This window comes from Leptopilina heterotoma, unplaced genomic scaffold (assembly GCF_015476425.1).
Source record: "Leptopilina heterotoma isolate Lh14 unplaced genomic scaffold, ASM1547642v1 Lhet_239, whole genome shotgun sequence".
In the NCBI taxonomy this organism is placed as follows: domain Eukaryota; kingdom Metazoa; phylum Arthropoda; class Insecta; order Hymenoptera; family Figitidae; genus Leptopilina; species Leptopilina heterotoma.
The window spans coordinates 134532-156864 of record NW_025110955.1 but is presented as its reverse complement, the minus strand read 5'-3'; the positions used below and the strand labels follow the sequence as shown (position 1 = coordinate 156864).

Here is a 22333-nt window from a genome sequence, read left to right as displayed (position 1 = left end):
TAGATATTGATGTTAATAGAGTCTTTTTTTCGTAATTGTCGAAATGAAAATTTGTTTTGCTGCATTCTCTCTTATTACAACGCAACGCAAAACGCTGCCATGGGACTGCGGCCTTAGTTGGTATCGCAATCTATAATTCCGTTTTTCTCAAAATGAGGTTTTTAGCGTTCTAAACTTTGAAATTCCGTAACTCAGCGAATTTTTGACCAAAAAAGTTCCAAGACCACTCAAAATTTTCCAAATTTTGCCAGGAATACGCCCATATAGATAACTCCAATAGTGGACCTCCACATATGGTTGGTACGACTGGAATATAGTAATACTTATTAAACTATTATAACTGTCTTGAAGGGGATTTAAAAATACATTGATTTATCCAAAATTTAATCACTTTTACCATATTCATAAAAACTTATTCATTATTATTATTATAAAAGTTATTATTATTATTACCTTTATGTGGAAGCAAAGTGTTCATGAAATGAGCACCAAAATTATAACAAAAATGTACAACTTGTTTTTTTATTTAAATTTAAGTATTTAACAACATAAAAAAATTTATATTTTTGAAGAACAAAAATTTCAAAAACGACAACTTCAGATTATTTTGGATTTCCATAAAAACTAAACTGTCATTGACTTTTTAAAAAAAAATTTTTTCTATGTTATAAAATGTTAATTAATCTTTTTAATTAACGCTTACAAAAAAGAAGTTATGAAATTTTTCGTTCTCTTGAATTTTATGTTAAATTTATTGTGTGTTTCTTGTAATTCGGAGGGTAAGTCGCATTGCCCTTTATTTCTCGTAATTATGCAACCAAATAGGAACAGCGATATTTAACAAAAAAAATGTATTATTTATAGATTACGATAAAGATTATTCAGAAGGATTTATTTCACGATGGATAAATTACTTGAAACGGTTGTTCCTAGTTGTCTCAATAGTATTTGGAGTGATTCTTTACTATATTCCTGATTCCCGGTTTTGTGGGTATTTTAAGAGTAGATTTAATGAAAATATTTAATTATTATTTAATGAAAATATTTAGTTAACATGTAATTGAAATATTTCATTAATTCTTAATTGAAATATTTAATTAATAGTACTAAATTAATAGTTTCCTGACTAAACCTATAATTAATTAATAAAAACCCAAAATTCTCAGATGCGAGAAGAGGATGCTGCTTTTTAATTGATAATTTTGCCGAAGGATTAAAAACAATCTTGTGTCTAAAAGATGACGATTTTAATAAAAAAAATTCTGGTCTTGAAATTTCAATCTCTGAGAATTTTCACGACATTGACGAATTTGCTTTTTTAAATTCTATCAACAATATGGAGGATATTCAGCTGATTAGAGAAGAAAAGTGAATGAAAAAAATTATTATCGCAAAATTAATTATACAAAAAATAATAGTAAAATAAAAAATAAAAAACAATTAAAAAAATAAATTAAATAAATAGCTTATATATACATATTAATTTTTAAACGCGTGAATCTAGTCAAAATAATTTAAAAGCGATGGAAAATTCGAAAGAACTCTCTATAAAATCATGGAAAAAAGAAAAAAATCAAAAGAAATTCGGAAGGAACAATAAAAAAGAAAAAAGTTTCAATCAACTTATTTTATCTTCAAATTTAAATCAGATGGCAAATAAACATCAAATTTTGATGAATGATAAATTTTCTAAATCGTCATCATTAACAGATGCTAATATGTAATTGGACCACGTCTCCAATTAGGTTCTTTTTTTGAAATTAATTGGAATTATTAATTAATAATTAATTATTATTTATTAGTAATAATTTTACTCTGAGAAAATTTATTTGATTAAAATAACTAAAACAAATAATAAATAAAAATTCTATTATTGAATAAATATTTCCTTGAATCAAATAAATTTTGTTTAAGTTAAATAAACTGTATTTGAACCAATAGTTTCAGTATTAGAAACATTTATTATTGTTATTTATTATTACAACCATTTAAATGACTAAAATAAATTTTTTTTCAGTGCATTTAGTAATATATTTGTTTATTAATAAATTCATTTCATGAATAATAATATAATTAAATATAATTAAATAAAATAATTAAGAATAATTAATTTGTTAAAAGTCAGTTTTTTGATCTTACTATAATTCTTGTTTTGAAGTTTAGGCCAAAGAATCAAAATTTTTCATTACAAAATTTTGAAGACAATTTTTAAGTTTGTCAACATATTTATTATTAATATAATTGTCTCGACGTTTCGATGGTAGCCACCATCCTTTTCAAGAGAAAATATTCTAAAAAATTACATTTAATTATAAAAATTATAAGTTATTAATTACAAAAATTATAAATTACAAAAATTGAAAAAATTTTCTTTCTATAACAGAAACGTGAGAATACATACGTGGTAAAGCATGTTTAATTTGTTTTCGGAGTTGGGAAACAACTCCTCACCACCACCACTACATATTTAAATAAATAAAATTAAAATAATAAAAAGTTACGATTAATCAATTTTATTTTATTTATTTAAATATGTAGTGGTGGTGGTGGTGGTGAGGAGTTGTTTCCCAACTCCTAAAACAAATTAAATATGCTTTACCACGTATGTATTCTCACGTTTCTGTTATAGAAAGAAAATTTTTTCAATTTTTGTAATTTATAATTTTTGTAATTAATAACTTATAATTTTTATAATTAAATGTAATTTTTTAGAATGTTTTCTCTTGAAAAGGATGGTGGCTACCATAATAAATATGTTGACAAACTTAAAAATTGTCTTCAAAATTTTTTAATGAAAATTTGGATTCTTTGGCCTAAACTTCAAATCAAGAAGAATAATTAATCAAAATTAATAATTTATCATATTTAATGTATAGGGGAGACTGGGGCGAAAGGTTAAACTGTGAAAACAGTTAAAATTCATTATCTTTTGAACGGAAATAGTTGGAGCATTGCAATTTTAATTATAGAAGGGTGTTATCACCCTAAATAAATGTCCTGAGTTATGTGACATTCTGTTGATTTTTGTGGTGTCCATATTTAAATTTTTTTTCACCTTACTTTTGAAAATTTTTTCGTAAAAGAAAATATCAACTTTTAAGTATATTTTTTGCATTTATTCTCACTGCGATTTTCTTAGTTCATTATTTGGATCCCCTGAAGAGATACCTAAAAGTATTTGTTAAATATCTTTAGTCAGATTTTTTATATTTGTTGTTAAAGCCAAAAACGCACCATGGGGAGAAATATTAAATAATGGGTGGGGCGAAAAGTTAAATGTATTTTTACATGTTGTTAAAAATATTTTTTTTAGATTTTTCGTTTGTTTGGGTTTATTTGTTAAAAAATTTATTTATTTGACATTGGGCAAGTACTCTGTCAGAAAACAAGACCGTTCACGTGAAAGAAACCAAATTTTTTTTTTGAAATTTTATTTTTTTAACTTTATAACTGTTCTAAAGCTTTTGTTAAATAAACACAGATCTTTTATTAACTAAATTACTTGTTTACGTATACTTCAACTTATCTACTACTTAACACCTATCAGAAAATAGTTTTAATAGGCTAAAAATAGAATTTAACATTTAGCCCCAGCCATTTAACTTTTCGCCCCAGCATGGGGCGAGAAGTTAAAAAAAACAAAATTTTCAAAAAAGGACAAAACATGTATTTTATGCGAAAATATCAGAAACTTTTTTATTGAAAGTTGTAGGGGACAAGTTGCCCTACAATATTGATATATAAATATTTGCATCTAAGCGGATTATATTGTCTAAAAAAAATCATTTATGCAAAATTTAACTTTTCGCCCCAGTCTCCCCTACATGTATAAATAATTATTATTATTAATTAATTATTATTACATTAAATTTTATTATTTTATATATTATATTAAATAAAATCGTATTTACTATATTACAATTATCTAAAATAAACAAATGACATTGTTTTATCAAGGACAACGCAACAAAAGAAAATTTCTCAAGAAAATAGAGATAAATTATCAAATTTCAATTCTTCGGAAAATTCTATTCATTTAAAATTAGATCAAAATTCAAACGATGTGATAAATAAATTTGATCCAACATTTTCAAATTTTGAAAAAGAAATTTTATCAAAAAATGATAATCCAAGACAAGTAAATGTAAAGCAAATTTCTTTTTTTTAAATTAAAATTTTAAAAATGCGATTATTATTAGTATTACTATTAAACTATTTTATTATTAAAGCATCAAAGAGATGAAGAAGTGAAAATAAACAAAATTGAAAAAATTGAATAAATAAAAATTCCAAAATCGAGAGAAATATTGAAAAATGAGAACAAAAAAAGGAATCAAAAAGAAGAAGACATAATGAAGAAAACATTTTGGAAAATTACGAATCAATTCCAATATTCAAAAATGAGATTTCAATTTTTATTTAGAAATTTATTCGGAATCATTTTAGAATTTCGTTATTTTTTTAAATAATTAATTAAACAAATAATAAAAATGTATAAAAAGTTTATCTCAACATCGAATTATTTTAAAAAATTAGATCGCATAACTCTAAACTTTTCTCGTACTATTGCCTGGATTTTTGGAAAATGACCCAATGAAAATGTTTCCTATGCAAATTCAAAAATCGAATACGATACGGAATAAAAAAAACCCAACATGAAAATAAATAAAAAACATTGTTTTTCTAATGAAAAGAAAGTATAATGTTATTGCAAATATCCTTATCGGAATTAATTATTAATTAATTAATTTATAACCTGTATTATTTGTTTATTATTTATTATTCATTTATTTTGTAATTTAGGGGCAGTACACATAATACGTCACGCGGCTAGGGGGAGGGAGGGGGTCTGAGAATTGTGACTAAGTGTGACATGGGGGAGGGGGGGGGTGAACTCATGTGTTATGTCACGATCTTTTAAATTCAAAGATAATAAGAAATTATATGTGACAATGTCACTTTTTCTAAATAAAACAAGTTAAAAATGGTTTGAACTATTTAATATCTATTATGTATCTGTTTAACACCTATTGGCATATTATTTATAATATGATAAATAATATCCCGTGTAGAAATATCCCTATTATGGCCATATTAGGGAATGAAACACACGGCCCGACCTGGGCCAGATCGGGTCGACGATCAAATGTAGATTTCCTGATCAGGACCATATCGGGCCGTGTGTTTCATTTCCTAATATGGAAGGCCCGATCAGTCCCTGATCCGGACCATAGCGAAATTTCTACACGGGATATTCTCTTAATTTGAATCAGTTAAAAATCATGGTTTTAACTGTCAATCAGCAGTGACTGACTTTTTGCTTCTGAATCAGTTAAAAATAACTGAAAAATTATCCACAAAACACCAAAATTTTTCTAAATATTGTATATTAAAAATTTGCTTGCATAATTCGAAAAATTTACTTGCAAAGTTTATTTTAAAATTGTGTAAAGATTTAAATTTCTCACTCCAATAAATGTCTATCGTCAAATTTTCTTAAAAATATAGCTTGAAACTTTCCTGAACATTTGAATTGCATTTTCGACTATATACTTTCGTGAAAATCTTCCTGAAAATTTAACTTAAATTTTCGGGAAAGTTTCCCGCTAAACATTTATTGAACTGGGATATTTAAATCTTTACACAATTTTCACTAAACTTTGCATTTAAATATTTCAAAGCTTAATTGCGAGTAAATTTTTAGTAAATTTTTAGGAAAGTTTCGGTGCTATGTAGGTAGTTAAACGTGACTAATTGAATCAATCAAAAACAATTGTATTGAACTCGTAATGACTCGTAATGACTCGTTTTGACTCGTAATGATCGTTAAATTTTAATTATTAAAATAACTAATACGAACGAGTGATAATGTCATATTACCATCAGTTATTTTCAACTAATTGTCAGAAAAAAATATTACTATTTGAATTAGTGACTGATTTTTTGCTTCTAAATCAGATATTCTTAACTGATTCAATAATTTAGAGTGTAAGATATAATATACGTATATATTGTCTAATGTATAAAATTTACAGTGAAATTTACGTGTGTGACGTGACGGATGGGGAGGGGGGTTCAAGATTTGTGACGAAGTGTGACATAGGGGGGGGAGGGGTTAAAAATGGTCAAAAATCGCGTGACGTATTATGTGTACGGCCCCTTATTTATATTTTTATTTATTTATTTTTCATATTTTATTTATTAGTTTATTTACTTTTTATTTATTCAATCATTTATAATAATCATTTTACAACCAATTCACGATTAAAATTTTTTTTAACTAAATGAAAAATAAATAAAAATTTAATATTTTTCTTTGGTTTCTATTTTATGGCTCCATCTTTTACACAGAATGATTACTTTATCTCTAATTTTATATACCGACTAAAACTTATAAGTATATTTAAAAAAAATTATGACTTTTTAATACAAAAATATTTCATTACTATATTAATAAATTAGTTAATTGTTAATTAATTTATTAAACCTTAATTATAATAATTTTCATAATTACATTTTTTATTTAATAACTTCAGTATTTGAAAAAATATATTTGCAAACTGTGACTTGAGTTTATAAATATTGACTATTTTTTAATTAATTAGATTAGGATTAATTAATTGACTAATTCATTAATTTTTTAAATACTGAATTAACTATTTTATCAAATTAATTAATTAATTAGTTAACTAATTAATTAATCAATTAATTAGTCAATTAATCAATTATTCCATAAATTTGATAATTAATTAGTAAATTAATAAATTACGCAATTCATTCGTTGCAGGACAAGAAGTCCAAACCGAAAAGTTCAAAGTCATTGAAATCCAAAAATAAACAAGTTGTAAATTCAGATGTTCATTACATGAACATTTTGCTTCCTCTTTACGATCAGCAAAAAAAATGTGCTTCCTCGTGGAGGAAGCATTAACGATAAATATATTTCATTTTTAAATCATTTTTAATACAATTTAACATTTATAAAATAAAGTGCATTCGTCTTAATAGAAAGAATAAAATTTTCTTATACAGTAATATGAATCTAAATAAACAAAAAAATTTTTAGTAAAAAAGTGAATTTTTCAAATTTGATTGTAATTAATTCTATAATTTTCAATAGAATATATACTTTATATACATCAATTGATTCGTCTTGATGCAAAGAATAAGATTTTTGATTTATTTTTCAATAAATAATAACATTTTATTGTACAGCAACATGATTTTTAAGAAAAAATGAATTTTCATTAAAAGTGCAAATTTTTTGTCTATAATTGGTTTTAATTCTATAAATTTAAATACAATATATACTTTATATATACCAATCGATCCGTCTTGGTGCAAAGAATAAGATTTTAGAAATAAATGAGTAAGATTTTCTTATACGGCAACATAATTTTGCGGAAAGAACTCATTTTTTGATAAAAATGCGAATTTTTATATACCAATCGATTCGTCTTGATGCAAAGAATAAGATTTTATTATATATTAATTTCAATAACCAATTTAAAAAAAATTTTTAGAAAAAAGTCCAAACAAATTTTTTTTTTGAGAATTTTTTAAAGTCTATCAATCCATTTCGAGATATTTTTATGATAAATATACCTGGTAAATTTTAGCCAAATTCGTTAAAACCTCTTCGAGTTATCGTGTTCACAAAAATAGGGATTCACACACACACATACACACATCCATACATACATCCGGACAATTGTTCAGGGTCTTATATAACATAGTCCTATATAGAAAAAAATTTGTTAAAAGGATTTTTAAAAATTTTGTAAATTAAACGACTACAAAGCTTCCTCACGAGGAAGCAAAACATTATAATCCTTTATTTAGGACTATTTGGATTGGACTTTTTGTCGCGCTTGGTACAAAATTGTACCTTTCGATTTAATATTTTGATAAGTAAAATTAATCAAATTAAAGGGTTTTTCACGAGCTATAAGCTGGTGATAAAAAAAGTTGTTTGGTTTGGACTTTTTGTCCTGTAATCCAATTCATTATTTATAATTAATTTAATCACTTAATTACTTAGTCCATCAATTAGTTAATTAATAAAATAGTTAATTCAGTATTTAAAAAATTAATGAATTAGTCAATTAATTAATTCTAATCTAATTAATTAATTCTGAATTAACTATTTTATCAATTAACTAATTGATGGACTAAGTACCCGTGCAGAAATCGCCACTTTTGTTCCCGATTACCGCCCTGGCCCCGGTCGGGTTTTCATGATCTGGCCCCGACTTCGTGGCCCCGACCAGGACCAGGCCGGGCTTGCCCAAGGATCTACAAACAGCGCACAATGGGATTTTTTTAAAATTTACTTTTCAAAACTGTCTACAGCCTACAATTCTTAACCGGTTTCAGTATTTTTTATTTTAAATTAAAGGCGAATAAATTCTTAAGACATCCCTCAAGGCCAATTTTTTAGTTCTTAATTGTTTATAATTTTTATTTTCAATCAAAGTTAACAAATTAACACAATTTTTTAAAAAAAGAGGCTTATTTTCTTATTCCGTTGCTGCATATGATCTGAATCAGTTCAAATTAATAAAATATGACCACCACACAATCAATAAAACAGAAATCAATTTATATCAATTGTTATAAACAATATTAATTAACAAGTAGTTTTAACTTTGATTTCTCTCCACTAAAAAATGTTTTTTTTCACCTTTTCTTTTTAATTTAAGTTCATTTAAAGAATATTTGTCCTCTTTGATTAAAAAATAACTTATTTAAATTGTTATAAACAATATTAAGTAACAAATAATTATGTAACTTATGTTCCTGTCCACCAAAAAATTTTTTTTTCACGTCTACCCAGTGAGAAATTTCTCACCGGTCCAATATCGGTCCAATATTGGGAGCCAAGAGACCGATCATCGGTCCAATAAAGGCTCCCAATATTGGACCAATATGGGCTGATGCTTGGGATGTAACGGCATCGCCAATCATCGGTTTTCAATATTGGTCCAATATTGGCCGAATATTGGCAACCAAGAGAAAAAAATTTTTTTTTAATTAAATAATAATAACAAAAAATTAATGTTTATAATTTTTGTTTAATATATTTATTTGTTTAATTATTTATTTTTAATAATTCATGTAAATAATAAATAATTTATTATTTATAAATTATAATTATTTAAAAATGCAGCAGCTATTAGAAAATAGCATTCTGCAAAAAAATTCTATCATTGAAAAATCAATGATAGGCGAGAGAAATCCGCGTCTTTAAATAGATTCGCAGATGATAGACAAGAGATATCCGCGTCATTAAACGGATTCGCAGATATACTCTGGTCTCGCGACGAATCTCTCGATACTTATATACACTGGAGTCGCCGTGTCAGTTGCGAGAACGGTTACAGCGTCCCTCTTGCGGCAGAGATAAGAATTGTCACGTAAACTGCTAAATCGCTTTACCGACCGCCTTATTATACCCGCAGTTTACGTGACAATTCTTATCTCTGCCGCAAGAGGGACGCTGTAACCGTTCTCGCAACTGACACGGCGACTCCAGTGTATATAAGTATCGAGAGATTCGTCGCGAGACCAGAGTATATCTGCGAATCCGTTTAATGACGCGGATATCTCTTGTCTATCATCTGCGAATCTATTTAAAGACGCGGATTTATCTCGCCTATCATTGATTTTTCAATGATAGAATTTTTTTGCAGAATGCTATTTTCTAATAGCTGCTGCATTTTTAAATAATTATAATTTATAAATAATAAATTATTTATTATTTACATGAATTATTAAAAATAAATAATTAAACAAATAAATATATTAAACAAAAATTATAAACATTAATTTTTTGTTATTATTATTTAATTAAAAAAAATTTATTTAAAAAAATTTTTTTCTCTTGGTTGCCAATATTCGGCCAATATTGGACCAATATTGACAACCGATGATTGGCGATGCCGTTACATCCCAAGCATCAGCCCATATTGGTCCAATATTGGGAGTCAATCGGCGCCCAGCACGGCAACCAATATTGGACCGATATTGGACCGATTAAAGTCTATTGGCAATTTCTCACTGGGTACTTTTTAATTTAAGTTAATTTTAAAAATATGTGTCCTTTTTGTTTAAAAAATAATTTATTTAAATTGTTACAAATAATATTAATTAACAAATAGTTAATTTTTGTTCCTTTCCACAAAATTTTTTTTTTCACGTTTACTTTTTTATTTAGATAATGTTAAAAGACCACGGATATATAATATTAAATATTTAAATATAAGTTATATTATAAGCAAAAAAGACATATATTCTTTAAATGAACCTAAGTAAAAAAGAAAATTTGTAACAAAAATTTTTTGTTGGACAGGATCATAAGTTAACTATTTGTTAATTAATATTGTTTATAACAATTTAAATAAGTTATTTTTTAATCATAAAGGAAAAATATTCTACAAATAAACTAAAATTAAAAAGAGAATGTGAAAAAAAAATTTTTTATTGGAGAGGAATCAAAGTTAACTATTTGTTAATTAATGTTGTTTATAATAATTGAAATATATTACTTTATGGATTTTTAATTGTCTGCTGGTAATATTGGATTAATTTGAACTGATTTAGAGCATGTACAGTAACGGAATAAGAAAATAAACGTCCGTTTTAAAAAAATTGTGTTAATTTGTTAACTTTGATTGAAATTTGAAAATAAAAATTATAAACAATTAAAACCTCAAAAATTGGCATCGAGGGATGTCTTAAGAGTTTATTCTCCTTTAATTTAAAACAACAGGACAAACGCACCAATTGTCGAGGGTGAACCATTTGTCGATGTTATCATGAAGATAACCAAAAATACTGCCTAAAATGTTTAATTTATTTGTGGTTATAATATTAACATATTATTTTTGACATTTATAACTCTTAAAAACTCTTAATTATTTTTCACCCTTAAGTTGAAATTCCATGTTTAAGACAAAAAAATAAATTACTATATTAATTAATAATTTTTAGTATTATTGTGAATTATTAATAATAAAAAAATTTTTATTATTTTAAAAAATAGTTAAATTATAAATAATAGAGAATAAATAATTAAATTAATAATTTTTACCATATTATTATGATAAACATATTAATTTATATATATATATATAAATATATAATATAATATATATATATAATATATATATATATATATATATATATATATATAACATACATTTTTAATAATTTTTCTATAAATAAATATGATACAGTCAATTTATTATGATAACACTGTATATAACGGTCCCATGATTCAAAAGGAAGTTAAAGCGAGGTCGCTTCCAAGCTTGCGTGGCTATGCGGTATGTGTATTCGACTTGCGTCCTCGAGGTCTAGGGTTCGATCCCCCGTGCGTGCGATATTTTTCCGTCTTAGTTTTAAGTGTTTTGTGTATAATTCTTAATAATGTTACATAAAGTATAGGTTTAAATAATTATTAACAATAATAATAATAAATTAGGCATTAATTTAAATAAGATAGTATGTCTAAATTAATGAAAGAAAATAAGAAAAATATTTTTTTAAAAACTTAGTTCAATAAAAGCAATTGTAATAATTATTTACATTTTTAATGACACTCATAAAATTTTATTTACTACAAAAATATTAATAATAATTATTAATATTGAAGTAAATACTCCCCATGCTTTAATATAATAAAATGCAGTCAGTATTGGATTTCTACCTGGGTAGCGAAAAGATCGGGGGGAATCCCATGGCCCCGACAGGGCGGCCAGATCGGGCAAAGTGCCATGGCCCCGGTCGGTTTTAGTGTTTCAACCAGGCCGGGGCCAGGTCGAGTTGCCAGATCGGGGCCCGGTTTGTCCCGATCTGGCCCCGGTCAAAATTTCTGCACAATTAAGCGATTAAATTAATTAAATAATGAATTGAGTAATTTATTAATTTACTAATTAATTATCAATTTTATGGACTAATTGATTAATTGACTAATTAATTGATTAATTAATTAGTTAACTAACACAGGCACACAAAAAAAAAAAGTTTCGTGGCCGAGACACTACAGTAGTATATTCCCATGTATTTTTGGCTGCTGAATCCGAATCTGAAGTCCGAATGCTCAAATTGGTTCTTTTTTTTAGTTATACTCAAAAAACGACTCAAAACACGAATTTGAACTAAAAAAATTAAAAATTTTTTTTGTTAGACATGACAATAGCATATTTCCATGTATTTTTTCCCGCTAAATCCGGATTCTAAGTCAGAATTGACAGATGTGCTCAAAATTTTGAGCTAAACTCAAAAAACGACTCAAAAAACAGAATTAAAATGACGAAAATGAAAAATTTTTTCTGTGACACTGCAAAAGTATATTTCTATGTATTTTTTCATGCTGAAACCGAATTCGAAGTAAAAATTGAAAGATTTGCTCAAAATTTTGAGATAAACTCAAAAAACCACTCAAAAAAAGACTCAAAAATCCGAATTAAGATGAAAAAATTTTTTATGACACTACACTACTATATTCCCATGTACTTTTTCCCGCTGAATCCGAATTCGCAGTCAGAATTGACAGATTTGTTCAAAATTTTGAGATAAGCTCAAAGAACTGATTAAAAAAGCGATTTAAAATAAAGAAATGGCAATTTTTTGCCAGGACACTACATTACAGTATTTCCATATATTTTTACACTCGGATCTCGCATTTGAAGTCAGAATTATTCTAATGGCTCAAAATTTTGAGACACACAAGAAAATCTGTTAAGTTACAAAAATTAAAGTCAAGAAACTCTACTTTTCTTGCTAGTACACTACATTAGTATATTCTCATGTTTTTACATCTGCTTCTAAATTCAAAGTTAAAATTATTAAATTGGCTCAAAATTTTAAGTTAAATCCAAAAATGCTCAAAATTTAATTTAATGCAAAAGAGTTCATTTTTTTGGTATTCGGTAGTGTATTCTCATGAATTTTATATACGCTGAATACAAATTCGAAGTTAGAATTATCAGAATGACATAAAATTTTTTAGAACTCAAACCCTGGTTACAGGTACAAGCATGCATGTTTTTGAGCACTTTTAATGAAATCCAAAATTTTGAGCCACTTTGAAAATTCTGACTTTGGAATCACAGTGAAAAAAAACATGGGAATACACTAGTGTAGTGTCATAGCAAAAAATTTCCTTTATTCATATTAAATTACATTTTTATCAGTTTTTTGAGTATATCTCAAAATTTTGAGCAAATCAGTCATAAATCTGTCAATTCTGACTTTAAATGCGAGATCCGATATGGAAATACTGTAATGTAGTGTCATAGCAAAAAATTTCCATTTCTTTATTTTAAATCGCTTTTTTTATCAGTTCTTTGAGCTTATCTCAAAATTTTGAGAAAATCTGTCAATTCTGACTGCGAATTCGGATTCAGCGGGAAAAAGTACATGGGAATATAGTAGTGTAGTGTCATAAAAATTTTTTTCATCTTAATTCGGTTTTTTGAGTCTTTTTTTGAGTGGTTTTTTGAGTTTATCTCAAAATTTTGAGCAAATCTGTCAATTTTGACTTCGAATTCGGATTCAGCATGAAACAATACATAGGAATATACTTTTGCAATGTCACAGAAAAAATTTTTCATTTTCGTCATTTTAATTCGGTTTTTTGAGTCGTTTTTTGAGTTTAGCTCATAATTTTGAGCACATCTGTCAATTCTGACTTCGAATCCGGATTCAGCGGGAAAAAATACATGGAAATATGCTATTGTCATGTCACAAAAAAAATTTTTATTTTTTTTGGTTCAAATTCGTGTTTTGAGTCGTTTTTTGAGTATAACTAAAAAAAAAGAACCAATTTGAGCATTCGGACTTCAGATTCGGATTCAGCGGCCAAAAATACATGGGAATATACTACTGTAGTGTCTCGGCCACGACACTTTTTTTTTTTTGTGCCTGTGTAATTAATTCATAGAACTGATTAATGAATTAGTTAATTGAATTATGTATAAGAAATTAACTAATTCATGTATTAACTAATTAATTAAATAACAAAATAACTAATTACATAATGAATTCACTAATTTTATGTTTAATTATTTTCAACTAATTTTTCATTCTATATGCAATAAAATACTTAAAAATATTATTTTAAAATACGCTATAAAAATAAGAAATATTGGGTATAAAAATAATTCCGAACGCTTCCTTAGAATCCTAGGGAGGATTTATTTGATTGTGAAATTTATGTGTCTTAATCTAAACGTTAAAATTGTATGGAAAAATTTAGTATCTAAGAAATGAATATTGAGCATATAAATTAAAATCAGAAATCATCTCTGATAGTTGAAGTTGAAAAATAATTCTTGACGGTTTCAATGTTGTGTGGAGTCAGTCGCTCACGAGCCAAGAACCACAACGGTTCTCGAAATGTTACTCTAATACGATTATCAAAATACACGTGTGTTAAAAAATAATTTAAAATAAATTGTAAAAAATTAAATTATAAATAAAAATAAAATAAATATTAAATAATGACAAATGAAAATAATAAAAAAATAATAATTAAAGATAAATAAAAATAATAAATAAAGATAAATAAAAGTAATAAATAAAGATAAAAAAATAATAAAGAAAGATAAATAAAAATAATAAATGAAATTAAATAGAAATAATTTATAAATTATACAAAGAATAAGATTATTTGATAATAAATTATCAATTATCAAAAAGGAGAAAATTTAAGAAGCAATCAATACGACGTGAAAATGAAGTGAAGAAACAGTTGTGGTTTTTTCTCACTTAGAAGTCAATTTGAACAAAAGGAAAAAATGACAAATATATTTTTTCTACTACCTCATAATTGAAGTGCCCTTAAATAACGAGCAATTAGGCAAAAATATTTATTTTTTAATTTAATGTTAGAGGTGAGTATTTCAATAATGAAAAATTTGATATTATATAATTACAATCATTATAATCAGCAATTTTTAATTAAATTTATTAATTTTTTAAAAGTATCTACGTTTTTTAATTTATTTACTCATTTATTTTTAATTTTTTTGAAGTATTATGATTTATTTATTATTATTTACTAATTATTAATTAATTATTTAATATATTATTATTAAATTAAATGAAATTATTAATTAATTAAATCACAATGTAGCTTAATTAAATTTAACTGAAATTAGTTAAACTAAATTAATTTCAATTAATTAATATTAAATATTTTATTAATTTTATTACTTCCTCATAGAGGAAGTATTGTAATACCAAAATTTTTCGAGTTCGATTTTTTGACATATCTTTATGTTATTTGACCTCAGGAGTTCAAAAATGACATTTTAAAAAAATGTCATTCCGTATGTGTGTGTGTGTGTGTAAACATCACATTTTCATAAATATCTCGAAATCATGAAGAGCTTTTGGGTTGAATTTTTTTTTAAATTGTAGATCTCACCTGCGGACATAAAGTGAGAGTACTTTCTGATATATTAATAAAGTTTAACTAAATTTTTTTTTTATTTTTAATTTTGCAAAAAAACGTTTCTTGCCCATAACTTTAAAAAAATGTTAGGACACCTATAAATGTTTTTTCACAATTTTGTAGAGTTTTTTTAGACGCATCTTTTGAGCCCTAATTGAACATTTTTTGTCCATATTAACCGGAGTTATTAAACTTTTAAAAATAAAAAATTTTGGAAAATAAGACTTTTTTGAAAATTTTGTTGAAAAAAGTAGAAGTAACTTTAAAATTATCGTTATCAACTTGTAGAGCATTAAAAAACGCTTCGATTGACCTATTTTTAAACCTAATTCGATAATAAATTTCGAAATTATTGGTATTTTAAAAACCAAAAATTGTGAAAAATTACATTTTCTCAACTTTTTTGTTTGAAAATTTTGATTTAACTATTAAATTATTGTAACTATCTTGTAGGGTATTTAAAAATACATTGATTGGCTCAAAATTTAATCACTTTTACCATATTTATAAAAAGTTATTCATATATTTCTATTATTTTTATCTCCATGAGGAAGTAAAGTGTTCATGAAATGAGCACCAAAATTATAAAAAAATATACAACTTGGCAGCGGTTTTTTTAATTTAATTAGTACTTTATGGACAATATTAATTATAATTAATTATAAAATTTATCATGAACTGTAATCAATTATAACTTTTTTGTACTTTCTCATCATGTTCACTTATGTTAAATAAATAAATTAAGATAATTAATTATTATGAAAAATAATTAATAAAATTTGTTAATAAAATAATAATTTAGTAATTTCTTTATAATTTCGTTACGAATTTTTGTCAGTTTTTTTCGTGAGTTAAGATTTATTTTTTTTAATGTTTGTAATTGAGGTAAACCGAAAAAAAAATAATTAACGTATTAAAATGAAATTGAAAAATTGCTGACCGTGAAAAACGCTTGACAAATATAAAATCGGTAAACTTCAAAGATCAACAGAGAAGAACGCGTTTGGGTCACGAAACAAATTCTTTAGATTCTTCAGAACACGTGTGCAAATCCGTTCTATTAATGAACTCTTCATTTCACACTATTTTCTCTCCTTCTCAAACACTCACACAAACATTCTCTCTCATTCTTTTACATTGATTTGAATTTTCCCTTCGGATTCACTGAATTTTAGAAGCCTTTTTAGACATTCCATCGAGGTCAATGTCTCCTTCCAATTTTTCTGATGAAAAAAGAAATCTCCAAAAAAAGACTTATATTTATTCAGTAAATACCAGAAAATTGCAATCATAATTTTGTCTTTTTTCTATTTTATTATCGAATGATTTTGTACTATAAAAAACAAAAACTATAATATTTTTAAAATATTTTTTCCTTGTCGACAATTGTTTTAATTAATTAAATGATAACGGAGTAAATAAATTAATAATTCTCTAATATTTCGTAATTGTAATTTAATTTCTATAATTTGACAATATAAATCAAATTTTCGATAGTAATCAATATTAATTATTAATTATTGTCAATATTTGATAAATATCTATAGCAATTTAATGAAGAAAATGTAATTTCAAATGAATAGAAAATTTTGAGAAGAATTAAAATTTTCAGCCGACACAAATGCCTGTAACATGACGTCCAATGCGATTAGGGGCATTCGAAGGAAGAAGAGTTCGTTATGCGAGGTCAAAGTGGCTGTAATTGGAGCCCCAGGAGTCGGAAAAAGTGGTAAGAGCTTCATTTTGCTTCCGAAAATAATACCTAAGCAAATCAAATTCTCTTTAAGAGAAAATTACACTTTAATAATCAGAAACAAACTTTTATTATTTCCCGCATGAGTAATTAAACTGATTTTAATTCAATAAAATTATGAATCAAATTTTTTACTCCCAAAATTTCAAAATTAAAAATTATAAAAATTAAATTTTAATTTTTAAATATTTAATTAAAATATATAAAAACTAATTAAATTAATTTATTAATTTTTTACTATTATGAAATAAAATTAATTTTATTTTTAACAGTAGTTTTCACATTATTGGATTGAGAAAACTAAAAAAAGATTTTTGTTTTCCAAAAAAAAAACTTTAGTGCGAAAAAAAACTTTTTCAACACATTTAGAAAAGGGAAACGGAAGTAGAAAACGAATAAAGACCTTTGCCAACTGTGAATGAGAAGAAAATATAAATATTATTTCTCTAGATCCCATAAAATTTGTTTTAAAATATCGAAGAAATTGTCAAATTTCACCAGAAGTAGAGAGAAGAAATAGAATTTATTTCTTTCATCAAATCATTGATTCTCTATACAGAAATATTATACTTGGAATTTTTTTTCTTTTTCTTTCGAGGGGGGACTTTGCGGAAAATATTAATTTTAATAGTGTTGATTTTGCTAAATTTGAACTTATGTTGTTAGCATAAGTCTTGAACAATTTCCAAGATATTTTATGAGCGCATAATCATTTCCGTTGGTGTGAATATATTAAAGGAATTTCTGCTTCGCTAGATCGTTAAAAGCATGTCTAGCTTTTATAGAGAAACAACATACTTCTGCCAAACGAAATACCTATACATCGCCTTCCACTTATTCGTGAACTAGATATGAAATATTTTTAGCAACATTCCATCATTCCAACGTCAAAACGTTTGATCAACTACTTCCATTTTTGTCTTTCTCGAAAAAAGTCTTAAAAAAAATTATATCGAAATTTTTGAAAAATTATTCTTCTCCCCAAAAATATATTTCTTTTTAAAAAATATTCTTTTTGACAAAAATATAATTATTTCATTTCAAAAAATATTCCTTTCCCCAAAAATATATTTCTTTATCAAAAAATACTAAATATAAAATAAATATCCCCATTTAGATTTCGAAAACGAAAAAGCAAAAATAGATTATCAGTTCTGTCGACTATTCAGTAATTCCCCTTTCTTCAAAAATTACATTGAGACATTATTGGAAGTCGTTGATTGTTTATTGAAAAAGACAATTCAATAAAATCGTAAAAAGAGAGAGAAAAAGCGGAAGTCGACTTTCGACTCTGAGTAGGCGACATTATTATAGACAACTATAACGGAGTTTCAGCACAAGGTTCTATGGTACACTATACTGGTAGATTTGAAGTAAAAATAGTGTGGTGCACCTCAAAGCAGGTCACTAGGCTGCAACTCTCGTTTCGATTTCATGACTCGATTCTCCATTGAAGAGTTTTCACACTCCCCATTGTTCCAAAAACGATAGATATATTGAGAAGCTAATAGAGTTTGCAAAACTTCCCCCTTCCTCAAACAGCGAAAACAAATGAAACAAAATCACTGTTAACAAAATTCAATTCAAATTTATTTTTGCTCCAAATTATTATTTTTTTAAATGGAAAATATTTTTTATATCGACAATATTTTGTATCGAAAATTAAATATTTTAAGGGCATTTGAACCTTGATGACGTTACACTTTGTGCAAAGCATGTGTGACGTCATCAAGGTTCAAATGCCCTTAAATGAAAAATATTTTGTACCTACATCAAAAATATTGTGTATCGACAATATTTCAAACCAAAAATATTTTATATAAAAAATAATTAGTATCGAAAATATTCAAATTCAAAAATATTTATATCGAAAATACTTTGTACCGAATATAATTTAAATTAGAAATCGTATCTAAAATATTTTGTACCGAAAATATTTAGTTACACTGAGAGACCTTTGGGTCAGCAGCAGACTTTCGATAGGCTGCTACTGACCATTTCGGTGGAACGCTACAGGACTACACTTTTGGGTTTCTGCGGTACAATTTTGGGCGCGTGACAGTCCAAAAGTTGATTAGCTGCAAACCAATGACGGCATCCCCACTACTTCAGTGAGCTTCTAACCAACATTTTGGACTGTCACGCGCCCAAAATTGTATCGCAGCGCACTAAAACCATAGTGGAGCTGCTATCTCATACGTTGTTCCGCTGCAGTCCAAAAGGTCTCTCAGTGTACAAAAATGTTTTCTATTAAAAAATTTTTTACAACGAAAATATTTTACACACTGAGAAAACTGGAGTATTCGACTAAACATCTGGAGGGACAAATCGTTGATATTTGAGAGTTAGCTATTGGATAACAATCTAAATGTTCAAATACACCATTGACAGATATTCGTGCCATTTCTCTAACAGAGGGACAAATTAACCATCTTGAGAAATCCCTTCCTTATCCGGCGCGAAATGAATAAATATGGCAACCTAACCCCTAAATTAAATACATAAAATGTCAGAAAAATAATTTCGCGCGCATCAGATCGTACACATTTTCTGCGCAACTTTTAACCCTCAGATATAATGGGAGAGAATATACAAGTAGATTTCCATTACCAATTCAAAATTTATTTTAGAAGGACTATTTAACTCTCTTGATAAGCAAAGGAAACATACACTTTTTGAACCTCTGAATTTGACTCTCCAGTTTTCTCAGTGCATGGAAAATATTTTATACATAGAAAACGTTTAATATAGAAAATATTTTATATCAAAAATATTTTGTATCAGAAATGTTTTACATCAGAAATATGTTATGCAACAAAATAGAAAATTTGATTTGAAATCAATCATTCAATGAGCGAACCTAATGATCTCTTTAGTGTTTAGAATCTTTATACAAATGGACTATTATACGATTCCGTATATATTATAGTAAACGAAAATCACGAGGAGAATTAAACTTGGCACTTGATCAAATTCCCACAAACACATCTCACTTTTGCTTCCGAAGATCTGATAAAAAGTGGCAAGCTCATAAATCTAAATCATTTGAATTCATCTAGACAATTTTTGACAAATGTTTACATGACTTTGAAAAGCCAGCCGATAAAAGAATCAGGAAGTATTATTTTCGAGAAGAATTTCCTCAAGTGAAACTGGAGAAGAAAAAATTTTCTCCGACATTATTTATTGGAATTTTGTTTCAATTTAATAACACAATAAAGTGTTATTTCCTCCTTGAAAATTATTCTTAATGTTCAATACTTGGAAATTTTGTTCGATAAATTTTAATAAATATACAGAAAGAAAAGATTTTAATTTCTTTTCTTCTGTATTGTTACTATTAATTAATTTATTTAAATATTAACTAATTTTCAAAACTGAGATATTTATTTTCTCTCTTTGAATTTAAATTTAATAATTTTTCAAAAATAATTGTGAAATTTCAGCCCTGACCGTGAGATTTTTAACGAGGCGATACATTGGGGAATACGATCATCAGTCGGGTGAGTAAGAACGTTACTTTAGAATCTTTGTTAAATCGAGAAATGTTCGGCCATGGCAGCAAAACCACAACACATGGATTTCTTTTCTTTTTTTTTGAAAAATTGCCAACAACTGTCTGAAGCATTCAACACGAGTCCCCTTCGCATGTCTCGTCTCTAAATCTATATTTATCCGCGACGAGAAAATTTGACACTAAATTTTACAATTTGAGATCGATTCGCATCTCTTATTTTTCAAACTGAGAAAAAATTTTTCAAATAATTGGATAATTAATTAATTATTAATTATCAATTCAGTGAATTAATTTCTAGGTTTTCAATAAATTATCCACTTCTAAATAATTCCGATTAATTCCAACTTCTAATTAATTTTAATGAATTGTTTTATTTTATAGAATTTATTTTGTAATTTAATTAATTAGAAGTCAATTCTGTTGAATTTATTAATAATTAATAGTTAACTAGAAATCAATATTGAATTGATTAATAACAAATAGTTAATTAGAGGTCAATATTGAGTTGATTAATAATGAATAGTCAATTGGAAGTCGATATTGAAGCTAAAATATTTTTCCCTTTTGTAGAAAACAGATACAAACACGAAGTTTTAGTCGATGGAGAGCCAATTCTATTCGAAATATTGGACACGTGTCCTAAGGTAAAAAAATAAATTTCTGTGGAAAATATTTTATCGAGGAGACAAAAAAATTAACAAACTGCCGATGATTTCAGCAGAGCGAGGAAGAACTACCGACAATTGATACTTTACAATGGGCTGATGGACTACTATTGGTTTACTCAATAACTGACAGAGGCTCTTTTAATTTTGTGAGAAAGGCCAAAGAAGCTTTAGCTGTGGCTGATCCGGAAGCTACGATGCCTCTCGCTTTGGTTGGAAATAAAGCTGACATGGTTCATCTTCGTCAAGTGAGCGCCGAAGAAGGAGAAATTTTAGCTAAGGACTTTGAATGTTGTTTCAGTGAAGTAACAGCAGCCGAACAGGTAACAAAAAATTCTCCCTAAAGAGAAAAAAAAATTAGCTAAAATTATTTTCTTTAATAAAAGAAGAATTTATTTTCCAGGTTGTACAAGTTGCCGAATCATTTCACGAATTATGTCGCGAAGTTTTGGCTGCAAGAAGAAGAAATAAACAATCTTTACTCGATAGAATGCTTGGAAGCAAACCCACAAAGACCTATTCAAGAGGCAAAAGTGATTCTTCACTGCCCAAGGATTAATTTCAATAAATGAAAATTCAAATTAATTTTATCGAAAACGAAAGTAACAAAATCAAAAGAATATTTTGAGGAATTGATTTCGAGAAAATGAAATCTGAATATTTTTTAAATAAAAACAATGTTCTCTAATGACTAGATGTGAAAAAAGTAACCATAAGTGCCAAAGATATTGTAAGATAAATAAAATTCATATCGTACGTTCCGATTATTGAAAAATTGTTGAATGAAAAATAATTTAACAAATAGGATAAAGAATAATTTTAGTTTAAGAACTATACTTTATATATTGAAATAAAGTTTAGAATAAACAATTTTTAATTTAAGATTTTGAAAACCTTTTAATCATTTTTAATCTTAATTTCTAATTTACTCAATT

At 26.2% G+C, this 22333-nt stretch overlaps 1 protein-coding gene across 5 annotated transcripts in view; it reads left to right on the top strand.

Moving 5' to 3' along the window:
• The window catches only part of LOC122502819 (ras-related and estrogen-regulated growth inhibitor), a 144496-nt gene extending 122250 nt beyond the window's left edge, over positions 1-22246 (top strand). For 3 of the 5 annotated variants that reach the window (XM_043613085.1, XM_043613083.1, XM_043613084.1), the window contains 5 exons: positions 17076-17192; positions 20663-20719; positions 21304-21377; positions 21452-21721; positions 21802-22246. In XM_043613085.1, coding sequence (XP_043469020.1) covers positions 17096-17192; positions 20663-20719; positions 21304-21377; positions 21452-21721; positions 21802-21957 — 654 coding nt within the window. In that variant the 5' untranslated portion in view covers positions 17076-17095 and the 3' untranslated portion in view covers positions 21958-22246. Of the gene's footprint in view, positions 1-14591; positions 14901-17075; positions 17193-20662; positions 20720-21303; positions 21378-21451; positions 21722-21801 lie in introns of those variants that run through there. The other 2 variants (XM_043613082.1, XM_043613086.1) reach the window with 2 other exon arrangements.
• Positions 22247-22333: the final 87 nt, after the last annotated feature.